The 25,270-nt window shown below is 33.6% G+C and overlaps 3 protein-coding genes across 15 annotated transcripts; 2 read left to right on the top strand and 1 right to left on the bottom strand.

Annotated features, from left to right (window-relative positions):
* Positions 1 to 296: 296 nt before the first annotated feature.
* Positions 297 to 13,631, top strand: LOC116424743 (uncharacterized). Of its 13 annotated transcripts, XM_076367794.1 has the most exons (8): positions 297 to 1,317; positions 1,657 to 2,207; positions 2,291 to 7,755; positions 7,830 to 8,691; positions 8,777 to 9,151; positions 9,231 to 9,616; positions 9,692 to 11,108; positions 11,176 to 13,631. In XM_076367794.1, the coding sequence occupies exons 2-8, from the start codon at positions 1,808 to 1,810 to the stop codon at positions 11,424 to 11,426; spliced, it is 9,156 nt and encodes a 3,051-aa protein (XP_076223909.1). In that variant the 5' UTR covers positions 297 to 1,317; positions 1,657 to 1,807; the 3' UTR covers positions 11,427 to 13,631. The 13 variants fall into 13 exon arrangements, with proteins under 13 accessions (XP_076223909.1, XP_031827405.1, XP_031827402.1 ...); XM_031971545.2 differs by having other exon boundaries at positions 297 to 635; positions 1,722 to 2,207; positions 9,231 to 11,108; XM_031971542.2 differs by having other exon boundaries at positions 297 to 635; positions 9,231 to 11,108.
* An 856-nt stretch (positions 13,632 to 14,487) lies between these two features.
* On the top strand, positions 14,488 to 17,377 carry GlyRS (glycine--tRNA ligase). Its single transcript, XM_031971547.2, has 4 exons — positions 14,488 to 14,927; positions 15,156 to 16,836; positions 16,896 to 17,083; positions 17,158 to 17,377. Exons 1-4 carry the CDS (start codon positions 14,685 to 14,687, stop codon positions 17,266 to 17,268), a joined length of 2,223 nt encoding a protein of 740 aa, XP_031827407.1. The 5' UTR covers positions 14,488 to 14,684; the 3' UTR covers positions 17,269 to 17,377.
* Positions 17,378 to 17,468: 91 nt separating this feature from the next.
* Positions 17,469 to 22,248, bottom strand: LOC116424749 (uncharacterized). The gene is made up of 8 exons (XM_076367832.1): positions 22,223 to 22,248; positions 22,099 to 22,155; positions 19,620 to 19,739; positions 19,110 to 19,424; positions 18,460 to 18,620; positions 18,234 to 18,392; positions 17,689 to 17,853; positions 17,469 to 17,623 (listed from the first exon to the last, which is right to left on the bottom strand). The coding sequence occupies exons 1-8, from the start codon at positions 22,246 to 22,248 to the stop codon at positions 17,469 to 17,471; spliced, it is 1,158 nt and encodes a 385-aa protein (XP_076223947.1).
* Positions 22,249 to 25,270: the final 3,022 nt, after the last annotated feature.

The raw sequence follows: 25,270 nt of genomic DNA, 5'->3' as shown, positions 1-25,270 counted from the left end.
TTGAAATTCTAATATAGTTTAAAAACTATTTTATATGTATTTACATTAGTATTTATTATTTGAAATAGCTCTTTAAATATTTTCATTTTAAATGGTGCACAAATCAAAATATCGTTTACGGATTAAATAAATTTCGAATAAAATCATATTGTTATTGATATGCAAATATCTTTATATTTATTTATATTTAAATATTTATGTAAAGTAAAGCGATTCTTTATTACATGAATAACGAATTGAATTCAGAAATAGAATAAATTTCATACTCTTCACAATTTGAAAAAGCATATTTTACTTAGTTTTGGGTGTCGTTCCCTCGCGAACACTCAGCGGATGTGTTTTATAGCGCAGCCAAGATGGCGTTTCACCGAGTGGAATATACTTGTTAGAAAAAGTGCGTGAAAAAAATGCCGCGGAAAGCTTGAGAGCGACGCGTGCGAACTTAGGTGAAATTTTGGTGGTAAAGTGAATTCCCATAGTTTCGCCATGCGGCTTAAGTGAAAAGGAATTGTACGCCGTGGTCAAAACGATGCGTGCATTAACCCGAGTGACAAGGCTTGTTCGCTGATCTTCGGACATTGCGGAGAACCGTGATCGTCGAGCGGCGAACAACGACGCTATGGCGTCTATCAAACGTGTGTATGTGTGTGTCATTATATTTAATCCGTAATTAACGACTAATTAAGCAGTCGTAAATACGGATGATTGGTAAAATTTGACGTGCGGAAGATACATGACAACGCCGGTTACAAAACGACGCGACTTCCTGGTGTTAATCGTCGAGCCGGATCGGCTTGTCCGAAAACAAACATTCTGAGCTGCTTTCATTCTCTCTGTTTGACAGCTCCTACCTTAAATAACTCAGAACATTATGAATACTTTAACGCAACTACTTCAGTTACGTTATCCCAAGCTGAGGTGTGCGTTTATTGTAACCTTCTCATTAAATAGTACTGCCCAATTCGTTACTATAGGGTTTGTTCGTGAGTTCGAGAATGTGACTAACTTGATCTCTCAACAAGTGTGTTTAATTGCAAGTGCTTAGAATGATTCATAGTTTATATACTATCACAAAGATCTCCACTCTTTCAAGTCTTCATTTATCTTAATATTACCTATCTCAATACCACTTGTAAATGCATGCAATTTTCTTATAAACATTTTTATATATAAATTCATTAATATTATTCTCTATTCTGATATTTAAAGATTTTTTGTTTACTATTACTACACACTTGTTTTGATTACTTTTGTGTAACATAGTTCACGGTGTTTATCATATGGACTTTGTATGAAATGCAAATATACTTATTGCATGTATGTCTCATTTAAAGTAATTATACATAACATGGCAATATATTCTACAAATATACAATAATTTATTTCTATTTAAAATTATTGTACATTATGTTTCGATATTAAGACTTGAATAAATTCTCAAATTCGGTGCATATTAAATGCATCTGTAATGTACAATATTTTTGTTTCATATATTTGTTGCATGTTATTAGTAACAACATTTTCTTTTTATTATTTTGATATTATTTTAGAATAAGTGTTCTTTAATTCTATAATTTTTATATTTATTTGATGAATGACACAGATTTTTATTACATTTGGCGTTACACTTATAAACGAGTACATTTTTTATTACAGGCAAGAGAAGATATAAAATTATAAATGAATAATTTAAGTGATGTGCAGAATAATATAATTTTTAGTGTTATGCAGAAAAGTGTCAAGACATTCCATGATTTCGTATGAAAGTTTGCGGAAACACATTGTGACTTAATGTACTGTACACATCATGTCTAATAGTTTGGACAGTTTTTTAACACGTATTGGGGATGTCACTATTGAGCGCGTGACTCCTCGTTCAGGTCCTAAATCTAATGAAACAGTAATTTTGAATGAAACCTCAACAAATACAAACATGAATAATGTAGAGCCTCAAACAGGAAATGATGAAAGTTCAGAAGAATCTAGTGGTGAAACATCTGATGGAGAACAAGAAAAGAAAAATGATACGATACACTCCGAGGAAATAGAAGAAATACGTTCTGAAGGTTCAGGGGATGATATGGATTTAGATGAAACAATCGATTCTCAAATTGGAGTAAGAATGGAGTCGGAACGATTGCATCATTCTCAACCCGAAGAGGATGACGAGGAACCAGTTAATATATTGGATACTTTACCATTGGAAGGTATGTATAAAACTGTTTTACAATTGTTTTTATAATTTGCTCATACAACTATTTTTGCTTATAATTTTCAATTACATTAAAAGGCGCTCCAATAGAAGGTCAAGAAGTATCTGAAGCTGATTTACTTGGAAAACCAATTTTGAAGGACATGGATGATGAAGAGAGTATGGATCATGATGAAAATGATAAACATGAAAATCATTCCATGGAAGATGAAAGTACTGAGAATAATAAAAGGCATGGAGAGTCAGAGCTTTCCGACACAGCTAAAAAGAAACAAAGAAAAGATGATGGTAGTGAAGGAACTGCTTCAGAATGTGAATCGAAAGCAGAAAAAAAATTAGCAAATATGAGAAGAAATATTCGAGAAGTTATGGATGAGACACAGCTCGACGAAGCTACTTTGTCTGCCCAAAGACAAGAAATGGAACGTCTTCGAAGGGTACAAGAACAACAGAGGATTATTCGTGAGGTTCAGAGACAAATAGCAATAAATAGACAGAATAATAAGACACAGACAAGAGTAATAAGTTTATTACAAGGAAAACAAAATCAAGCAGGAACTACCATTTCACAATCATCTTCAACATCATTTTCATCTACACCAGTTCGTTTACCAAATACAGTGCTTCTCAAAGTAAATTCTGGGTCTGGGACTGGATCTCAAACTACTTCTAGTATGCAAACAAGTCAAGTACAAAAAAGATCAGTAGAAGGATCTCGTTGGCAAAAGGGGAGGGGTGTTTATCAAGGAGCACAAACATCAATTTCTAGAGTTCCAAATCGTGTTACTGGTCCTAATATGTTGCAACAAAGAATTCGGATGATGACACCTTCTGTGAGCATATCACCTGTAGTTCCTAAGAAGGAACCTATGGATAGATCTGAGTATTATTCAGATTCTGAACTATCCGATATAGAAGCTGAAGAAGCATTACGTGAAAAACAGATGCATGCAACTAAAAAGTTATCTACTGGCACAAAATCTCAAAAAGCAGCTAAAGGCAAAGATGTGGTTACAATATCTAGTTCTAGTGATAGTTCTGATGATGATTGTATAGTTTTAAGTGATCCAAGTGGGGAAGAAGAAATAGACAACGAAGACGATCCATCCAATTCTGGTATGCATACCAATGATAGATACAACATTCCAGATGAACATGGTAGAGTGTTAATTAATGTGGGTCATCCTGAAACTGAGCCTGATGTATTTCTGGCACCACAGGTAGCACGTATTATTAAACCTCATCAGATTGGTGGTATTCGCTTTCTATATGACAATATCGTTGAAAGCATTGAAAGGTATAAAACTAGTTCTGGCTTTGGTTGTATTTTAGCTCATAGTATGGGTTTAGGGAAAACTCTTCAAGTTGCTAGCTTTTGTGATATTTTTTTTCGATGCACTACAGCCAAAACAGTTCTTTGTATCATGCCTATTAATACATTACAGAATTGGCTAGCAGAATTTAATATGTGGTTACCATACGAAGATCCTAATGCACCAGATAAAAATATTAAAACTTTAAATGTTAAATCTGAACCTGGTGTAGAGCTTAAACAAGAAGTTAAGGATGAATGTGGAAATCAGAGTGATATATCAAATATATCGAGGCCTATTAGTACGGAATCAGCTCATCGTTTTGGGCAAGAGAACCCACCACAACCTTTAAATATCATGCCAGAAAATCCATACGCTCATCAAGGGTATGAAACTCATAATATGATGCCCAACTATATGCAAGACAGTATGTTAAATAAAAATATGTCAGATCCCCAAGCACATATGAATGAAAATTATCAAACAGACATTTCACAAAATACTATGTACAATGCAAATCCTAATCCAATGTCTAATTTTGATTCAATGAAACCAGAGGTAAATTGTCATACTATGCAACAAAGACCTAATATGCCAGATACAAAATTTGGTGTAGATACTCAAAACTCTGGTAACATGTATCCTACTTTAGAAAATCGGTCGCAACCTCCTATGTACCCAAACATGGAAAATCGAAATCCTAGTACTTTGTATCCTGGTTCTGAAAACCATCACCCTGGATCAATGTATCCAAATTATGATAACTCTACTAATACTTTTCCTAATTATGCAAATCGGTTAACACAAGAGTCTGACCAAGAATCAAGGAAGGAATGTTTCAGAAATGTTATGCCTTCTTTAAATGCAGAAGTTAATGTAAAAAAAGAACCAGAAGAAATAATTAAAAAGGAAGAAGGTACTTGTACAACAAAAGATGAAATGATGAATGATGAAAAGAAAGAGGTTGAAAAAGTTAAAACTCCAGATAATGTAGATTCTCCTATTGGAATGGAGTTAAGACCAAGACACTTTAAATTACATATTCTAAATGATTCTCATAAAACAATGACAGCAAGGGCCAAAATAATTCAGGAATGGCAAGTAGGAGGTGGTGTTTTATTAATTGGTTATGAATTATATAGACAGTTATCTCTAAAAAAGCCAAACAAAGCGAAAAGGAAACGAGGACAACCTTTCAAAGATACTGTTGACGTAGAAGAAGAAGATAAGAATAAAGGATTATTAAATGAGATGCATGCAGCTTTAGTTAATCCTGGACCTGATTTGGTTATATGTGATGAGGGTCACAGAATAAAAAATTCTCATGCTAGTATTAGCATGGCTTTGAAACAAATGCGCACGAAACGTAGAATTGTATTGACCGGTTATCCATTGCAAAACAACCTTTTGGAATACTGGTGTATGGTTGATTTTGTGAGACCTAATTACTTAGGAACTAAAAGTGAGTTCTGTAATATGTTTGAAAGACCCATTCAGAATGGACAATGTATTGACTCAACTTCACAGGATATACGGTTGATGAGATATCGTGCACATGTGCTGCATGCTTTATTAGAAGGTTTTGTACAAAGAAGATCTCATTCTGTATTGCAAGTTTCATTACCACGTAAAGAGGAATATATTCTTCTTGTTCGGATGACAACACATCAGCGAAAATTATATGATACATTCATGAATCAAGTAGTTAAAACACGTGCTGTCCCTAATCCATTAAAAGCTTTTGCTGTATGTTGTAAGATTTGGAACCATCCTGATATTCTGTATCATTTCCTACGTAAGCGTCAAACTAATGAAGAAGATGATTTAGATTTGGAAGAAACAATTGGTGAAAAACCCGCTGCTGCTGGGGGAAAACGTTCGAAAGCACGCCAACCAAAGGGAGAATCTAAAAAGGGAAAAAAAGCAAATACAACTATAAAAAATAAACCTGCAGCTAGTGTTCAACCTAATGCTTCATCATCATCATCAAACACTGACAACATGGAGTCCGATAATACTCATGCTACTTCAAAACAAAGTAATTATCCTAATTATCCTATGCCAATGAATAACAACCCAGGGTACACAAATTCAGTACCACAGAGTTCGTATCCCCACGGTTATCAAAATTATAGACCAAGTGATCAAAATTCATATTACAAAAATGACAGCAATCACGGAGAATATAACGAATTTTACAATAATCAAGGATCACAAAGATATGGAAATCCGTCATTCCAAACGTATACACAAACGCCAGGATACAATACTTCACAAAACTATCCAAATCAATCGCAAAATTATATACCAAATAATGAACAATCTGCAAATAATCATACTCAGAGGTATCCAACTGCATCTTCTAATTCAGAATTTCGAACAGATCAAAATCAAGGAAATAATTATGAAGTACCTGGGATGTTTTCACGCCCATCTTATCCTTACCAAGATCATGGACGTAATTATACATCAAACTTAAATCAAGGATCTAATAATTATCCTCAAGTTCCAAATCAACCTTCTTTCCAATCTCCAATGCCAAATCAATCTACAAATATGCCAATGCCTGATTATTCTCCATATACGCCAAATCAAGGCCAAAATTATAATTCTGCACCAAGTCAATCAAATTCAATGTATTCACGAAATGAAAACCAACCATTACCAAATTCTGCAATGGGATACAGTGCTAATCAACAAAATCAAAATGCAACTTCTCAAACTCCAACAACTGGATATCTTCCAAATCAACAAGGACAGGCAGCAGCACCTGGGCAAAATCGTGGCTTTTCGCCTAATCAACAAAATCAGAATCTCAATTTACAAAATTCTTCTCACACTTACACTGGTCAACAGTCTCAAAGTTTGCCACTACCTAATCCCCCTCAAAATTATTCTACTCAAGTAAATACTAGTTCTTCATCGCAATCATCTCTTCCTTTCAATCAACAACCGCCAAACCCAATGTCTCAAAGTCAGTCTAATCCTTACATGGCGAATTCATCAAATCAAAGTTCAATTCCACAGAATCAAATGCGTGGATATTCTGCAACACCTCAGAATCAAATGAGTGTACCGCCAAATTCATCGTCGTATCCTACCGGACAACCAGCTTCAAATGCTCCTGCTCAAACACATGGCTACCCTCAAGATCAGCAAGGGCCAGTTTCAAATCCACAAAGTACTATGCATGGTTATTCACATCTTGTGCCTTCATCAGGATCACAAAATCAGTCTTCGTATCCACCTAATGCACAAAATCAAACAGGACCTCCTCCAGGTCCAAATCATGTATATGGTTCTACTCATCAAAGCTCAACACCAATGCCACAGACTCAGACTCATAGATATGGAACTACTCAGCAGGGACAAGTACCGCAATCTCAGAATCAGTCTCTTCAATATCCCCAAAGTCAACAAACACCAGCTCCTTCCTTAAATCAAAATGAACAGCTTTACTCCAGATCAGATGGTCAACAGCAAGGTCAAAATTATGCACCAGCACCTAATACTACCCATGAATTTTCAACTGATCGTCAAGGAGGAAATTCGTCGTCTAATCCAACAAATAATTATTCAGTAAACCAAACTCAATCACAGACTCCTGTTTTATCGAGTTATTCATCAGATACACATCAAAATCAAGTAGGGCAAATGAAGGGATCAGAAGATCCGTATTGGCAAAGAAATTATCCTCAACCATTTAGATCTGATCAGTGTAATGATCCGTATTACCGTGATGTGAATCCTAATGTAAATAGATACCAAAATAATTATTTTCCACCTCAAAATTATCAGAATCAATTTAATGATTATACCAATAATCATAACTCTGATGTGAATTCACGTACAGATAGTTCAAAATCTCAACAATCTACCAATCATATTCAAAATTCAGGACATTGTGAAAAAAATAGTAAGGAAATGACGTCGAGTATTGGTGTGCAGAGTCAACCAGTACACCAAAGTAATGTGTCTACAAGTTCAAGTTATAATTCTGATTCAAGCTGCCAAACTACAGTCTCTAGATCTGTTCAAAGTCTTGGTTCATCGCATAGTCCTCGATTAAATCAGACTGATTTAATTAAAGAAGATGACAGAGAAAAAGAAGATTTGTTAGACAAAGATAAAGAAGATAAATCAGATGATGAAATCCTTACGAAAGACGAAGAAAAGGATTGTAAAAGTTCTCCAACAGGGAAAGAAGATCCTGGAATTCCATACGACTGGGTAAATATAATATATTTAAAGAGGAAACTGTTAAAAATGGTAAGGATCTAATTAATTTTTTTTGTGATTTGTAGGCAACGGAATTAATGAAAGGCTACGTGCCGGGATTAATTGATGCATCCGCAAAAATGACAATTTTCTTCTGCATTTTAGAAGAAGCAATTAAGCTCGGTGATCGTGTTTTAGCATTTTCTCAGTCTCTGTTTACATTAAATCTCATAGAAGATTTTTTAGCTAGAAATAGTTTGAAGTATCCAGATGGACAAACAGATGCTTGGATTAAAAATGTAAACTATTATAGATTAGATGGAAGCACTAGCGCTTTAGAAAGAGAAAAGCTTATAAATGAATTTAATAACAATCCAAAAATACATCTTTTTCTCGTCTCTACGCGTGCTGGTTCGCTAGGTATTAATCTAGTTGGTGCGAATCGTGCCATTGTCTTTGATGCTTCTTGGAATCCTTGTCATGATACACAAGCTGTGTGCAGGGTTTACAGATACGGCCAACAAAAACCCTGTTTCGTTTATCGTTTAGTTACTGATAATTGTTTAGAAAGGAAAATATATGACAGACAAATCAGTAAGCAAGGAATGGCTGATCGAGTAGTTGATCAGTGTAATCCGGATGCTCATCTTTCTCTAAAAGATGCGACTACGTTGTCTTGGGATTGGGAAGAGGATAGTCAAGTACAAGATTTTTCCCAAACTAAGGATAGTTATTCCGATGAGGTGATGCATCGCGTATTAGAACGACACTCTTCTTTGCTTACGAAGCAACCGTTTCATCATGAAAGTCTTCTCGTGGATCGTAAAGACAAAAAACTTAGTCAAGCTGAAAAGCGATTAGCGCGTCGTGGATATGAACTTGAAAAAATGGCTGCCAATTGTTCGAGACCCAGTTATAATTATGTCCCCGGAAATACTGCAACGCGGGGTACTATTCATTTTATCTTTATATTTGAATTATTTAAAATGATTTTTTGATAAAAGTATATATTTAATGAAATGTATTATTGTAGCAGGAGGACTACAAATTAGAGCAATTCGAGGTGGTGATAGTAGTACTACGTCTAAACCTGTTGCATCAGTTAGACCAATGCAACAACGTGGCGCGGAAGGCTTAGGTACGCGTGGCGTCACTGGAAGTCGATGGATACCCGCAGAAGTATGGCAAAGGCAAGGGATGAGTGCACAGGAGATGACGTTACCTCTAGATGTCGTTATTCCTACTAATTCACCTGATAAAGGAAGTATTGTTCTGAAAGCTGGCCAACGAGTAATGGTTCTAAAGAGTCCGAAAGGAATTTATATGCAGTTGGAATCTGGGAAAATTATAGCGATTCGAACGGCTCTTAAATTAAATCAACAGAAACGAGAAGAAGAACCGAAAAAGGGTATGTGCTATGATTTGAATTTTATTAAAAATATACCTATTATTGCTAAGATTTTTTAAAAATATGTTTCTGTTTGCAGGTGTATCATCAATGACTCAAAGAAACTCTAAGCCAGAAATTGGATTTCCATTGAGAAATAATTCGGCTATCTCTATAATACCGAAATCGTCCTCAAGTAATCAAACAAGTGGTCGTACGATTACTAAACCTGGAAGTGGTCCTAATTATAGACCGTTTGCAGACAAAGAAATCTCTAAAAGACCAAAACCCGTTGCAACTGCAACCGCTAAGCCTTATTTGAGTCAAGTTAATTTAACGAATCAAGTATCTCTCTCGAGGTTACCGAAAGTAAAGCAGGAACCTGTGGATCATTCAACGCTTGGAGAAAATTCGAATTCGTCGGATGGTCAAGTTAGAACTGAACAAAGAGTTGAAGAAGTTCGATTAGAGGATGTTGTTGCGGAAGTAAGTTCAAATACTGAGTATAGTCCTTCTAATCACAATAGGGTATCCAACTCCGATACCGATAACTCTCTACAGAAATCTTCCGAAGAAAGTGGTCAAGTATATGTATCAGATACTGGTATTGCACAAGGTGTTCAAACACAACATGATCATACAGAAACGGAGTTGACATCGAACCTTAATAAACAATGTTCTCCTTCACTTGAAAAACAAGTTACAAAAGCAAATGATAGATTAACAAATTATAGCCATGCTTTTCAAACTCAACAAGACAATAGGGATTCTCCCAGTGATGAAATTATAATTGAAGATTCGCCACAGGTACAGCCTCAAATGCAGTCACAAGTACATTCTCAAATGCCTCCGCAAATGACATCGCAGATAACGCCGCAAGTACCACCACAGATTACACCTCAAGTATCTCAAGCAACGTCGCAAGTGCAACCACAAATATCACCTCAAGTACCTCCACAAGTACCACCGCAAGTACAACCACAAATACCATCTCAAGTACCTCCGCAAATATCACCACAGGTACAACCGCAAATACCTCCGCAAATACCACCGCAAATACCACCGCAGATACCTCCACAGGTACCACCGCAGGTACCATCACAAGTACCGCCACAGGTATCGTCACAAGTACCTTCACAGGTGCCGCCACAAGTACTACCACAGGTTCCGCCACAGGTACCGCCACAAGTACCGCCACAGGTACCATCGTCGATAGCGTCACAGGTATCTCCACAGGTACCTCCACAGGTGCCTCCACAGGTACCATCTCAAATGTCGTCACAAGTTGGTACGCAAGCAACATGTGCGCCATTGACGCCGTTGTTAACACAACAACCTGCAGCATCAACGATGCACGTACCACCAACACCTACGTTGCGAGGTACAGAAGTTTCTAAAGGAATAACAGATTCGACCATTGGTTCTTCTGTTACATCTATATGTACGGGAACAAATACAATGACATCTCCCAAAATGGCAGAGTCAACTATGCGCGAGACAACGCCTATGCAAGGAGAACCCAATGTTCCGCAAGGATATCCTTATGCACAATATCCTCGGTACTATGATTACAGCGATCCTAGATCGCGGTCGATATCTTCCCCTTATGGCACTTATTTCCCTGGCGTTCCTCCTCATACAACAAATCCTAGATTGCCGATGGACACTGCCAAAACGCAGTCAGACTTGGGAAAATCAATGGAAGATAGGACGATGATGAATGTACCTCCAACATATTCACAAGTACCTAATACTACTGCCAAAACGTTAGCAAATACAGCAGAAACTAAAGGTGCAGAAACAGTGGTAACAACAACAGTGGCTACTACTACTAATAGGGATGACACTCACATACCTACCGCATTCAGTCATCCTACGAGTAGCCGGTATCCTGGACCTTATCCACCAGGACCGTACGATCCATATTCACAACATTATCCTTCAGCACCAGGTTCTTCAGCAGCTTATCCGCCAAGTGGTAAGTACATCATTTTTATGACATTAATAGTTGCTGATATATTGTTGAGATTGACCTTGTGATATAGGTGCACCTGGATATCCAGCATACGGCGGTCCGACTTACAATACAGATTATGCTCGCATGTACTCAGCATTTCATGGTCCGCCGCCACCGGCAGATCCTTACATACATAGAGGTTATGCACCTCCTTCTTCACATCCGCCTAATTACTATCCTCCATTCCCTCATCCACCGCCACCTTATCCCAATTATTCGTTTTTGTCGCCATATCCAAACCCTAATATGCCTAGCGAGCCGCAACCACCTGCTCAGTAGGAAAGTCACGTGGTATTTTGATGAACAATTAGTATATAATAATTTCGTAAAATGTCGCATATTGCGAAAGTTTGAAGGCTGTCGCGGTTCAGAAGCTTAATAGACTGAAGCTGTAAAACGCATTGATGTAAATATTTAGTCACAAGTATTGTATTAAGGTAATCAAATTGACGTAAGTAGGTACCCTTATGAGGTACCGGTTTTATGTCGAGGGAAATAAGACGAAGGTCCCTATTAACTTTGAACTGTGCAATTTGTTAAAATGTTCAAAATATTTAACCTGAAATGCCATGCCGTTTTACGATGCATCTATTCGACTAATTAATACGTCAGTATTTAGAAGGTCGCAAGTATTTTCTCAGCTCGATATTCTATGGTTTCATAGACGTGTTGATATTTCTTACACTTTTTGGACTTATTGATTGTTTTAATATACAGACTCAATATATGGTTTATATATGGACTCATTATATATGCTATATATGCTCTATATATATAGAGTGTCTCATTGAAACATAAGTATAAAATTAATGAATATTTTTAATATATGAATATATTATTGTTCGTAATTTTTAATTTTGAAAATTGCGAAGATTGATTATTAAACGGAAATGATACCAGGAATGTCGACTATGAAAAATGTTTGTACCTTCTAGACAGACGATAACGTGAAAAAGGAAGGAATGCTGTACACTATCGTTTAGCTTTGTGCATAAATGCTACACTGATCACTTTTATATATACAATAAGGAACGAATGGAAAAAAATGATTCAGATTAAATGCAGTACACAGAAAACTATGGAGATCAAAGTAAAAGGAGAAACACATTGTTCATAAAATTTTATACATCAGCATTCCATCTTCGATTTTATATATACTTAAAATAGAAGTATACATTGCATTAAAGTCAACAGATTCTTCCTTCTAAGTTAATGTATGAAGAGTGATGGATATTTATCAATTATTTCTACATGATATTACATAAAATGCTTAAGAAGTTACCGATATTTTGAGGACAGTAGCGTATTATATATAGCTATAGAAGTTAATACATTTAATGTTTTAATTGACTATTATGTATACTCTCACGAAGAGGACATTTCTTGTGTAATGTGTTCTCACATTATTCATCACTCTTCCATAAAAATAAATTTCAGATTGCGCATCGTTATTTCGGTTCACATAGCTAATAATCTTGAAACAGTGGAATTAGGCTTCATTTACACAATATGCTCTGAATCTATGTGTCACCTCTGACTTTTTACATACATTATACTTACAGTATTCACATGGAACATTTAGCAGCCAGTATACAGTTTACAGCATCCTTAGCAAATTGTATATGGACTATGTATTACTACTAAACGTTACGGTTTCTGAAATAGATAATCTCATAGTAGCATGTAGGGTTGTTGTTAACTAGGATGTCTTGCAGTTCATGACTGTCTTGAAACATAGATGAAAAAAAGAAGGAGGAAAAGGGAGAGCCATGATTTTCAGAAGCGACTTTTCAAACTCGGAACTGTGATATTTTGTCATATATTCTCGTGTGACATTTTTGCTTGTATATTTTTATTTGGACACAAAGTTTGACTTTGATCCGCGCGTGAAACTATAGAAGCGAGAAGTTATAATTACGGTTGTTAGTGTACTGGATCGGAATTGTGCATTTATGTTAACGTAAGTTAATCGGGAGTCCGGGCACGAGATTTTTAATCGATTTTCCAAGTGGGATGTAGAGCCGCATAAGTGTTTATCATGGTGCTCCCTCTGAACATTATAGACGAATTATTATAAAAAATAAGCATTCATGCTGAATACTATTAGTATGTATTTCCCAACGAATCTGTCACGTGTTTGCTATATTGGAAAGATTAGAAGCATCTTACATGTTGATACGTCTTATGGTTGCACGTTCTCTAGGTTCTAAGTGTACAGGTATATACATGGCGCGATATTAACGTAAGGTGCGTGTCTTGCGAACAAGCGACAGAATCTATTGTAAAATACATACGAGATTATATTTACGGAAGATGAAAACAATTATTTTGTCTCTGTTATAGCTTTTTTGCCATTTACATACTTGTAAATACCCATTATTTACATTTCATACTTTATTTATTACTATATATTATCCATTATTATCGCTTTTTTTGATGTCAGAGTATTGCTCTTATGTAAAATAAATTGTTTACACTGATCAAGAGATTGTTTTTGATTGTAGCATTGTTATACAGAAAGATTGATGCATATATATATATATATATATATACATATATATAATTGTTTGTAATAATGTTTACCCTTACGTCTGACCAACCATTTGACTTGAAATTAACACATGGTGCATGTAAATGCGTAGATATAAGAATCTATTACTTATATGTGAAATGATAAGATTGTAATTAAGAAAAGAATCTACCCGTAAGAACTTTTAATATCCCTGTGGTAGCACGAATGAAACATTCTTGATTACACAATTTCCTCTATGCACATTACGTGACTTAATGTGTTATCCGGAAGCTGGTTTTATTGAAAAGTTACAATTGATATAAAAAAGTTTGTAGGAGAAAGAAATATCAGATACATCTCTGCTTTTTTTGTATATCATTTTTTTTTAATTGTAATTTTTCTATAAACCATGCTACGGTGCTCCACGAAAATAAAATCATTCGAAATTAAGATAAAAACAATTCTTTTCTTTTTGTAATATATAAGTTGGTTTGGTGATACTTCACTAATTTAATAAAAAAACCTGAGAAACTTATAACTATGTGTAATATGCGTCACATTTTGTATTTTTTATTTTTCTTTTTAACTAGGAGTTTTTTAGTTGTATCTATATAATGTTACTTGTTTTGGAATATATTCTTTATGAAAAAAGTATAAAAACATCGTTATAAATAAAATATGATCTTTATTTTTAGTGTTAATATTAGACATTATAAGAGTACAAAAAAAAGTAACATTATAAAGTATTTACGAGTGTATATTTGTTTCATATTTCGCTGAAAATATTGTCATTTGAAACATATTATAGAAAGAGTAATTAAAGATACATTATTTGGGAATAACTAAGCGCTATAGTATTATCGTATTTCTCCAATTTTATTTCGTGTAAAGCTATTTGAAATTACATCAGCTGTGACCGCCAACAGTGCCGTAATATTAGAAATTGGGGCCTGGAATTCCAGAAGTTCAAGTAAAAGGCATTGAAGCCGTGTATTCATCCACCGTTAAAATAGAAGACATCGCTAATGCAGTGCATTTCGCGTAACCTATATTTTCTTTGCAGAGTTACTGCACGAGGTGTATGTAAGAATATTGTAATTTATAAGCAACCTCTTCGAAAGTTTACTGCTTCTACTAGGTTAGCCGATTTCAACAAGTGGGGTACCAACAAACAGCACAGGAAAGTAAAAATACAAATTGTTCAAGATATGTCTGATCCAAAAATTGAAGAAATTCTGTCTCCTCTTCGAGCTAGTGTTAAAGAACAGGTGAGTACCATATGGATGATTATTCTTTATTATTAAACATACTTACACGTGTATGAAGATGATAATATATTTATATCTCAGCATTGATTTTTACTACAATAAATGTAAATATCTGAATTAAAGAGTTTAATTTTATATTATTGCTGTAACTATATTATTACTGTAACTATTTTCAATTCTCTTATTTAAAATAAAATGTATTATTTAGTCATTATATTTCATTTAAAGGGTGATTATGTTCGGAAACTTAAATCTGATGGAGCTCCAGAGTTGGATGTCAAGAAAGCAGTCGCTGAACTTAAACTTCGTAAGAAGTTATTGGAAGAAAAAGAATTATCTCTTTCAGAAACAGTTACATTCGATAGAGCAAGAATGGAAGATCTTTTAAAACGTAGATTTTTCTTAGACCAGTCTTTTGCAATTTATGGTGGAATTACTGGTCAATTTGATTTTGGCCCTATGGGTTGTGCATTTAAGACAAATTTGTTAAATAATTGGAGAAATTTCTTTGTGCTAGAAGAGCAAATGCTTGAAGTTGATTGTTCAATTCTAACACCAGAACCAGTACTTAAAGCATCTGGACATGTTGAAAGATTTGCAGACTTAATGGTAAAAGATGTAAAGACTGGGGAATGTTTTAGATTAGACCATTTAATTAAAGCGCATTTAGAAAAAGTTATTAGTGATAAAAAAACTGATGAAAACAAGCGGGCTGAGTGCAAAGACATTATTATTAAATTAGATGGTATGACAAAAGATGAAATGGCTGCTGTTTTATCAAAATTCAATATGAAGTCTCCTGTTTCTGGGAATGATTTAACAGAACCAATAGAATTTAATTTAATGTTTGCTACTCAAATTGGTCCTTCAGGTCTTGTAAAAGGATACTTGAGGCCAGAAACTGCTCAAGGCATTTTTGTAAACTTTAAGAGATTACTTGCATTTAATCAAGAGAAGTTACCATTCGCTGCAGCTCAGATTGGAAATGCATTCCGTAATGAAATTTCTCCAAGATCTGGATTGATAAGAGTGAGAGAATTTACTATGGCAGAAATAGAACACTTTTGTGATCCTAATGACAAAAATCATCCCAAATTTGAAACAGTTCAAGATTTAAGTGTACTTTTATACTCAGCTTGCAATCAGATGGATGGAAAGAGTGCACAACATATTACATTGGGTGATGCTGTATTAACAAAGCTTATAGCTAATGAGACATTAGGATATTTTATGGGTAGAATTTATCAATTTTTAATTAAGGTAGGAATTGATCCCAAAAGATTACGTTTCCGTCAACACATGGGAAATGAGATGGCTCATTATGCATGTGATTGTTGGGATGCTGAATGTTTAACTTCTTATGGTTGGATAGAATGTGTTGGTTGCGCAGATCGCTCTGCTTATGATTTAACACAACATACTAAAGCTACTGGAGTTAAATTAGTAGCAGAAAAAAAATTATCAGCACCAAAAAATGTTGATATATGTGAAATAGTACCAAATAAAGTTTTAATTGGAAAAACGTTTAAGAAGGAAAGTAAACTAGTTCAGGATGCTTTAGCAGCTTTAAGTAACAGTAAAATTGATGCTTTAGAGTCTGCTCTTAATGAGGATGGAGAACAAGATTTGAAGCTTTCTAATAATACTGAAGTAAAGATTACAAAGGATATGATTCAAGTAAAACGATATCAAAAAACTGTACATGTAGAAGAAATAATTCCATCTGTAATTGAACCGTCTTTCGGTATAGGACGTATTATGTATGCTGTCTTTGAACATAACTTTAAAGCAAGGGATGGGGATGAAAAACGAACTTACTTTAGTTTGCCACCAGTTGTAGCGCCATTAAAGTGTTCGGTGTTACCACTTAGTAATAATGATGAATTTACACCGTTCGTAAAACAGTTATGTAAGTATGCTGTTAATGAAAAACGTTATATAACAATATTCACCAAATTTCATTTGCAGCTCAGAATCTTACAAAAGTAGATGTGTCTCACAAGATAGATGATTCTTCTGGAAGTATTGGACGTAGATATGCACGAACTGATGAAATTGCAATACCGTTTGGAATTACTATAGATTTTGATACATTGAAAACACCTCATAGCGCAACATTACGAGAAAGAGATAGTATGGAACAAGTTAGAATAAATGTAAGTAAATACTTTTGATATCTTGAAAAAAAGTGGAGGATTTAAAGAAAAATAATTCCTTATTTTAATTACAGTTGGATGAACTTCCAAATGTTGTACGAGATCTATCCTACGGTAAAATTACGTGGGCTGAAGTGGAAGCAAAGTACCCGAAATTTGAACAACAAGAGTCAACAGAACCATAATATATTTATACAATTTTTCGAATAATTTATTTGTAATATAAAAGTACAAGTTAATTGCTACAATAGCAATGATTAATTTGTCTTATTATACTTCGCATTTTTTTAAGTATTTGCTTTTTTAGAATTTTTCACAAATATTATAACATAATAATAAATATCCCGCAATTACAATAGACTTTTCATTAATAGTGATTCTGTGGTTAAGAATTATGGAAGCTAACGTTAAACTTAACACCCATTTTTTCAAAATCGTGCTTAAAACAAGCTATTAAGCACCTTACACTTTTAATCCACTTTTCTTCATCTATGTTTTCGTAGAAAACTTTTTGAAGTTTTATATTAACATTATGAACATCTGTAATATATAATGATTAATAGTTACGGATATAGTTTTTAAATATATGTATATATAGTAATTACTGCAACTGCCGGATTGTATTTGACAACACATAGCACAAAGTGTTTTCAACATTCGAATTTCACCGGTGTACTCAAAAACTTGAAGAGACGGCAGATTCAGAAACAGTCTTTTTAATTGAATATCCAAGTTTTCTCGGTTATGCCACAATTGCAAGTATAAGTACACTGTACAAATGTAAAAAAATATTGTCTTTTAATTCTACTTTCTAAAAAGGAAAAATTTTTACGATTGTATATTTGTTTTATTTCTAATATCATATAATCAATCAATTAATAAATAATTAATTGAGTTTTAATAAGTTAAATCAAATTTGAACGGGTGAAACAAGTTAAAGTTTAGAGGTCGCTAAAATCACTAGCATTTTAACTCAGTCGATATTAACATTTTCTACTGATAAATGAAATTAATGTCGACATTTGTTCATAGATAGCGGTACTCACCATCCGCTTTTGAAATTTCAAATGACCAATAAAAAATAAAATGTGTTTTTTATTGATATAAAAATTATTGTTTGAATTGGATATTAATAATTTGGCGTGATTACCTAAAGTATTCGGATACCAAGAACAGAATATTTTAATTGTTGAATCGAGGCACCAAGGTTGTCGAAATTTGAGATCGATACCAGTGGATAGTGAGAAGGTATGGGTTCGTGTGTATTTAGTTAATAACTTTTTGTGAATATCAAACTCTGGTATCCTAACTGTAAAACGTACTTAATTAATTTTTTGTTTATAAAGAGTTCATTAGAAATTTATCACTATGTTTACTTATAGCGTATTGTATTTTCAGTGCTGGTGCAAGAAGATGTGCTTTCTTCCATGCTTTTTCAGGTATCAGGACTATTTCATCTTTCATCAAATTACGGCTCTGCACAATTTCTTCCTCTAAGCAGAGCAGTTGCAGCCATTGCCAATTTCGTTGAAGTTTTCTATGTTTGCAGTAATAGTGAACAGAATTCTAATTAGATGTAAAATTAGCTTTATAGATAATTATAACGTGTTAATACGAGTTTTTAATTGATAACAGAAATCAAAATTGTTGCGTAACTTTCATAACATACACCCTCATTTTTATCTTACCTTATACTATTACAATTAATCATGTAATAAATACGTTACTTAAATATAATTGTTGTTTCTAATTTAAAGATAAATAACTATACAATTTGATGATAGATTTTACGTTAATTTCAGTTCCCCTTATACATTATATTCACAAAAATATAGTTTTTTATAGTTATGTCGCGTCCTTGAAGTTTATGTTACACTTCTACACGAAGGAAATCATATTTCATAGTAAATCAAATAATTTTAAGTTTAGCAAGGAAAAATATTTGTCGAATCCGGTAATACCCAGTCATTATCGTGGTTTCGTGGAACAGATGAAAACTAATGAAAAGATTAAGTAGTCAGTATACTTGGCCAGAGTGACAAGTAGATCTCCCGTGGGTGTCGCTATATACGCATAATTTATGGACAGTGTGGTGAGACACTCCAAACAACCGATCGCGTGGAACCAGTCGCATTTCTCGATCTTTTTCTCCTGATAGAATCTTGATCCAGCCCGATAGTGATCGTCCGTCGAGATGCCAACCATTTTCTCGAATGCGCGCCAACAATACACATATTTCATTGTTTCACGAGAATTGTACAACGCCGTAAGGAGTCGTATACCTTCGTCCGGCTTTAATGACAGACCTTCCAGACAAATAGATTCTAGGCTATTCTGCTTGCTAAAATGTACGACACACGTGTAAAATAAATTTCGGTATGTTTAAGTTGACGTTGTTCTCCGTTTCATTCAGATTTTATGATTTTATATATGTTTCGATTCCTTACCGATACATGAATCTTGTAATTTTTTAATTATTGAATATAGATAATACGGTTATTGTCAGAAGTTCTATATATTTGAATAACTTACTTACTACAGTAGTACAGTTAGACGGTTTATTAGATTTTCACGGGAAATGGGATCAAAGGTCCTCAGACGTATCAGTTGGTTCCATATATTGATATGTGTTTTCTGTTTGCGGCTGTGTATTGATCTGTAAAAATTCACAATTAGAATTAGTGTTTTTGAATATCTCGAGATGATATTAAAACTATTTTTACCAAGAAGTAATTTAATAAAATCTATTAAATTACTTAATATAATTTAATCAAAACATATACCGCTAAATTAATTGTATAATTATTATAAGAGAAGTCAGAATGTCATTTGAGGAGAAATAATTAAACTTATAAATTTATAAATGACTTATAAAATAACTTTAAGTTAATTTATAATTTTGAAAGGTGCTTCGTGACACCTTCGCTAAAAATAGCGTTAATCAATATTATACTTAATTGCAGTATGCATAGACTTGTCGATTCCAAGCACGTGAGATTGTGTGAAGACGACTTTGAATATGGAGAACTCGATACATATGACCAGACAAAATAAAGTATAAATAATATATATACATGTAGGTCCGAATGAATGGGATACGATAGAAAGATAGAATGGTGGCGTGGGTTATAGTGTAGAAGACTCCACACTTTCAGAACCCAGCATGAATGACTTCGGACTTGGGAGACCCGACGTGAATGACTTTGGACTCGGGAGACAGTACAGATGTCTCCTTGCATGCGTAGGAGATTTAATACGAAGGACTTTGAATGCAGGTGGTCGAGTGCGAAGGATTGGGAAAATGATAGAACTCAATGAAAACGATATCAGAACCATATAATCCAATATCGGTAATCCTTATTACATATAGTACATGAGTGCTGAGATTCAATATGTGATTTAGTATGTAATGGATTTATTACAGATGACCGCGAAGAAATGGAACTCAGTATAGGAGAATCTTAAATGATATTTGGAAGAGATTTGAAGATTTTAGAGAGTTTGGGAGATCTGAGTTAATTGGGAGGGTCTGGTGAAGCTGAGATATCTGGAGGATCTAATTGCTCAAGAGTTTAAAATGATTTACAGTATTCTCGATCTAAGATATCTGAGACAGTTAGAACTTTTTATACCATTAGTCTTATTTAAACATATTTAAGAGTTTCTAGAATTTTTACATTTCTAAGATTTCCTGGATTTTTCAGTTTCAACACATTTGTATGCAAGATTATCTGTCTTATGATGGCTGTAAATAATGTGCGGAAATGATGAAGAAGGAAAGAAATTTCTTAAAGGAAATGTAAAGGGGCACTTTTTCCTGGAACTGCTAATGAACTCATCATTAAGAATAGTCTACATAAAAATGAGTGAAAGATTGAGTAGAAGCAGGAAAGGCATTACCTCAGAAGCCCTCTGGTATTAAATATACGAGATATCGGTACAAACTTTTATGATCTAGTATCATTTATATATTTATACCATCTGCAAACGTATTAAAACAAATAAAAAACGTTATTGAAACTTAAAATAGTTTTTATTTCAATATCTTGTCGAACAGATCAGTAATAAATGAAATAAATTTAAATTCAATGCCTGTTTCTGTAGATTAGTTCACAAAAATATGTTGAAAAGTTTGGTCTAATTGATAGAATCAAATTTTATTTTTCTAGTACTGTTTATATCGAGTTTCTCCAATCTCTGATATTGTCAATGTCAAGTAAATACCATCTGTTTACTATGTTCTATTCTAAGTTCTTCTGATCTGTTATTTGTTTTATGTTCCATGTGATCGAATTAGGTTATTCCTATCGTGTCTTCCAACTTTGGAGTTATCCACATAGATGTTATTAGTGATAAAATAAGTAGTAAAATCCACAAAGCTCCCGATCACTATATCTTTATTGACTTCAGTAACTGTGCCGGTCTGGTTTGAATTTTATCCCTTCCAGCCCTATGACTTCATTCTGAACTATTCTTTCATTGTCTTTCCTCATGCAGCCTACTAGTCTAAACTTGAAACCATAATCAGTGATTATTAATCACAGACTGATTGGTGTTCATTAGAACATTTACTAATATAATCAATATTTTATTGTTGCTGAATAATGTCTATAATTTTTCGGATATTAAAATTTGATTATCAACAAAATTACACTTTTAATTACAAATTCTAATTTCACAGGTTTTAAAGGGTTAAAAGTTCTACGTAGTTTTAAACTATACTCTTCCGTATTTCATCTCCCTTATTTGGACGCGTGAGTACTTATTAATGTACTGTGCTGTTTGCTAAACACTTACGGGTTCTAAAGAGTAAAAGTAATCTGCTTTTGCATCGAAATTTAATTTCCATTTTATTTCCGAACACCGCGTACTGGTAGAACGGCTAACATTGTTGTCAAGATACTTTGAAGCGCGTATTCCATTAAAACCTGACTCATATCGGCGTTCGCGTGAGAAATACTTAACGGTATTAGCCGGAAGCCAAACAATAAATTTTCATCAAAGACGGTACTCACTTGGACAGTGTCACGAGGAGAGCATGATTTACATCTTTCTGGTACACGCATGAGTTTCTTGCCGCAGTTGAGTACAAGTGCCAGTACAAACGGGCCTGAGTATAATAACTTTTTAATTACTGACCGCGGCACGTTCCCGTCAGCCAACATTCCGTAATTGCGTTCTAGCAGTTCGGCTTAATGAAGTTCTCGGCGTTTCGATTTGCCGGGTCTCTTTCAATGAGACACGACCGGCCAAAAGTTTGGAATCACGTGTAAATTTTCAGTGAAATTATGACTTTTCTTATAACTGAATATTTTTCGGAACAGCTACTAGAGGTCCTCGTCTTTATTTTTTAGAAAAGGGTTTCAGTAGTAGTCTTGAAAGATATTAGACTCAAGACATTTTTTAGTTCATTTTGTTATTTATATAGTTACTTATGTTTGTTGATTTAATAAGTATCTGTATCTTTCATTTCATCAATTTACATAGTGATTTCAAACTTTTAGCTGACAGTATACGTACATCCCTCGAGGATAAAGGTAAATTAAACGTTGCCCTTGGAAACGCAGCCCTTTCACAGTGAAGCATCATTTCCCAGTGTCTTTGGGACTCATTCGTGCGTCTCGTTCTGTGTGGGCATTATTTAAAGCTTTCAATTTTCTCTGTTGTTACTCATAATTACTGGTAATTATTGGGATTGAAATATTACCTTGGAAGTTGTCTGAGAAGTTCTTCTGAGAAAGACCCATGATCTCCTAGTACTTCACCACATATTGAGTAATTTTCGCAGATGGAATGATGGGAAGACTTCTTGTTTCTACAGAAGTTTTAGTTCTGTTCAGTTTGATTTGTTTTTACGTTGTCGATTTCAGATTTATCAAGTATTCTACTATATAATTATGGTCAAGCATCTTAGTAGTTATAGTAAGTATTATGGTCAAACGCTATTACGAAATCCTAGTATAATAATAAAAAATTCTTAATAAAATTAAAGTCAAAGTAAAAATGACTAAAATAAATAATAGTATTTAATATATTAAAAATAATTATTATGTTCCTTTAATTAAAATAACTTCACTGTCATTTAACAAATGGTAAAATTACATGTCTAGTTAAAATCATCATCAGATATAGTAGAATCATCGGTCATTGATCCACATACTAACTGGTTTATGTAAATGGAAGAGGCTGCTTCTCTTATAGAATTTAAAAGTTAAATTGCGTTAAAAAAATGTTGTGATTACTTTCAAGAATTTTTTTTCAAATTACAGATCGTATTTTATTTACCCGATACAGGTCTTTTCATAATCTTTGATAGTTGATTTGAATTTATCCCATGCGTTGTCACAAATTGATTGGATTACACAAGTAGGTATTGTTCCTTTACTTTAAGAAAAAAATAGTGAATGGCATTTACATAATAATATGTTGACTTTTTAATTATTGTTTTTCTAATTGAAATTGATCTATAACCATTTTTGATTGGTTGAAGTTGAATCTCTTGTTGCAGCACTAGATCCAGACGATTCTTCGCAAATGGAAATCGTCTGTTTCCTGTGAACATTTAAGTTTTATATTTTCTATATTAATGGCACTTTTAATTTTCTTTTTCACAGCTACATATTTATTATTTTAATTGGTTATTGCATAGTAGCATGACTCTTACAATTAGTCAATATTACCTATAATTCTGGCATAATTTACGTGAATTTGAATAGTTCGTCGAGTTATCGCATTCCACGCGATCTTCACGAACTGAAGAAGTAATCATAGTACTGTTTTCTCGAGGAACTAAACAAAGAAAAGGGTTTATGTAAAATAAATATAGTAAGTATAGTAATAAATTAATAATAATTTCATGATCATAAAATGACAGGTTTACTTGTAGTATTCGTTATTCAATATAATAAAGTATACGTCAGGATTTTTATTCTTCTAGTAGAAAAATAAACGTTTGCTACTATTACAGCATTTAAAGAAATTTGTGAATAAAAAATTCAGTGTAAATTACAAACCATAAAATATAAAATTATAAGTACAAATACGTTTACATTATGCATAATATAATATAATGTCGATTTAGGTTAAAAACATATGTTTGCAAATGTTTTTCCATATGATGTGTCCGAAAATAAGTATGACACTTAAATTCTTAATAATGTTATTTAATTTGTGTGACATTCACAGGATGTATAAGAATTAATTAAACGCTCATTTCATTTTTTTTTATTATATTATCTTAGTTTTCAAAATTTCATTCTAATGCGTTCATACTCTGAATTTTCTTTTGCTTTTAAAAGCATCATTGCTTTCAAACATAAACGTCACTAGACGTTATTATAAATTATCGACACACTATGCTTCGCTTATTTTATTTTCCCATAAATATATAAGTTCTGTAGCAAAACAATTATTATTATTACGCTATCATTCTTTCGCTTTAAAAGATTCCATTCATCTTTGATTTTCGTTCCGCATTTTATGGGTACGTTTTTAGCGTCGCCACGGCGAACGTTAAAATTCAATATGCTAGCGGGATGAAAAAAAGAATTCCCACTCTTGATTGCGGTGGGAATGATTGAGATATATTTTCGTAAGTACCAATGCTTTTATCACTTCAATCTGGCACCAGTATCTGCCACTCTTACCGATCGAAGTGGCGTTTTAAAGAAACCGTAATAGGGTACTAGGGAAAAGTTTATCGGCCACATGTGCATTATTATCACTCACGATGGAATGCATCGTGCATTAACCTCTTTAGTACGGCAGTCGATGTGCCCCGGTACCTACGTATGCATGTGATAGCTATCGACCATAGTAGACACCCCTACTGAAGAGGTTAAGGGGAACGAGGAACGAATTGACTCGTCATTAACTGAGCCTAACGTTTACTGATAGAATATCAGCTTCCTCTTATATGGAAGACACTTTATAGATGATTATAGTTCACTCGTATTTGAAATATTCGAAAACCAATTAGATCAGTAAAAATAGGTACATAAATGGAATATTGTTCAGAGACATTAAACTTGTTAGTTAAAAAAATGCGTAGCTAAAATTCTATTTTTTAAAAATATTATACAGAAATGTAACAGTTTAAAGAATTAAGGACACAATAAAAACGTTCATAAATTTATATTCAAAGTATTATTTCATTAAAATCGTTATATGTCTACTTCTTAAGGAAAC

The sequence above is a fragment of the Nomia melanderi genome, chromosome 5 (assembly GCF_051020985.1).
Source record: "Nomia melanderi isolate GNS246 chromosome 5, iyNomMela1, whole genome shotgun sequence".
Taxonomy (NCBI): Eukaryota; Metazoa; Arthropoda; class Insecta; order Hymenoptera; family Halictidae; genus Nomia; species Nomia melanderi.
This window is presented reverse-complemented; position numbering and strand designations above follow the sequence as displayed.

Coding starts and splice junctions, on each gene's coding strand:
- LOC116424743 (XM_031971545.2), top strand. CDS start 1,808: ATGTCTAATAGTTTGGACAGTTTTTTAACACGTATTGGGGATGTCACT. Junction 2,208..2,290: donor GGATACTTTACCATTGGAAG/GTATGTATAAAA, acceptor TTACATTAAAAG/GCGCTCCAATAGAAGGTCAA. Junction 11,109..11,175: donor AGCAGCTTATCCGCCAAGTG/GTAAGTACATCA, acceptor CTTGTGATATAG/GTGCACCTGGATATCCAGCA.
- GlyRS (XM_031971547.2), top strand. CDS start 14,685: ATGCAGTGCATTTCGCGTAACCTATATTTTCTTTGCAGAGTTACTGCA. Junction 14,928..15,155: donor GAGCTAGTGTTAAAGAACAG/GTGAGTACCATA, acceptor TTTCATTTAAAG/GGTGATTATGTTCGGAAACT. Junction 16,837..16,895: donor ACCGTTCGTAAAACAGTTAT/GTAAGTATGCTG, acceptor TTTCATTTGCAG/CTCAGAATCTTACAAAAGTA.
- LOC116424749 (XM_076367832.1), bottom strand. CDS start 22,248: ATGTTGGCTGACGGGAACGTGCCGCG. Junction 18,621..19,109: donor CTACTTGTCACTCTGGCCAA/GTATACTGACTA, acceptor CTGCAAACATAG/AAAACTTCAACGAAATTGGC. Junction 17,854..18,233: donor TTGGTATCCGAATACTTTAG/GTAATCACGCCA, acceptor ACATTTGTACAG/TGTACTTATACTTGCAATTG.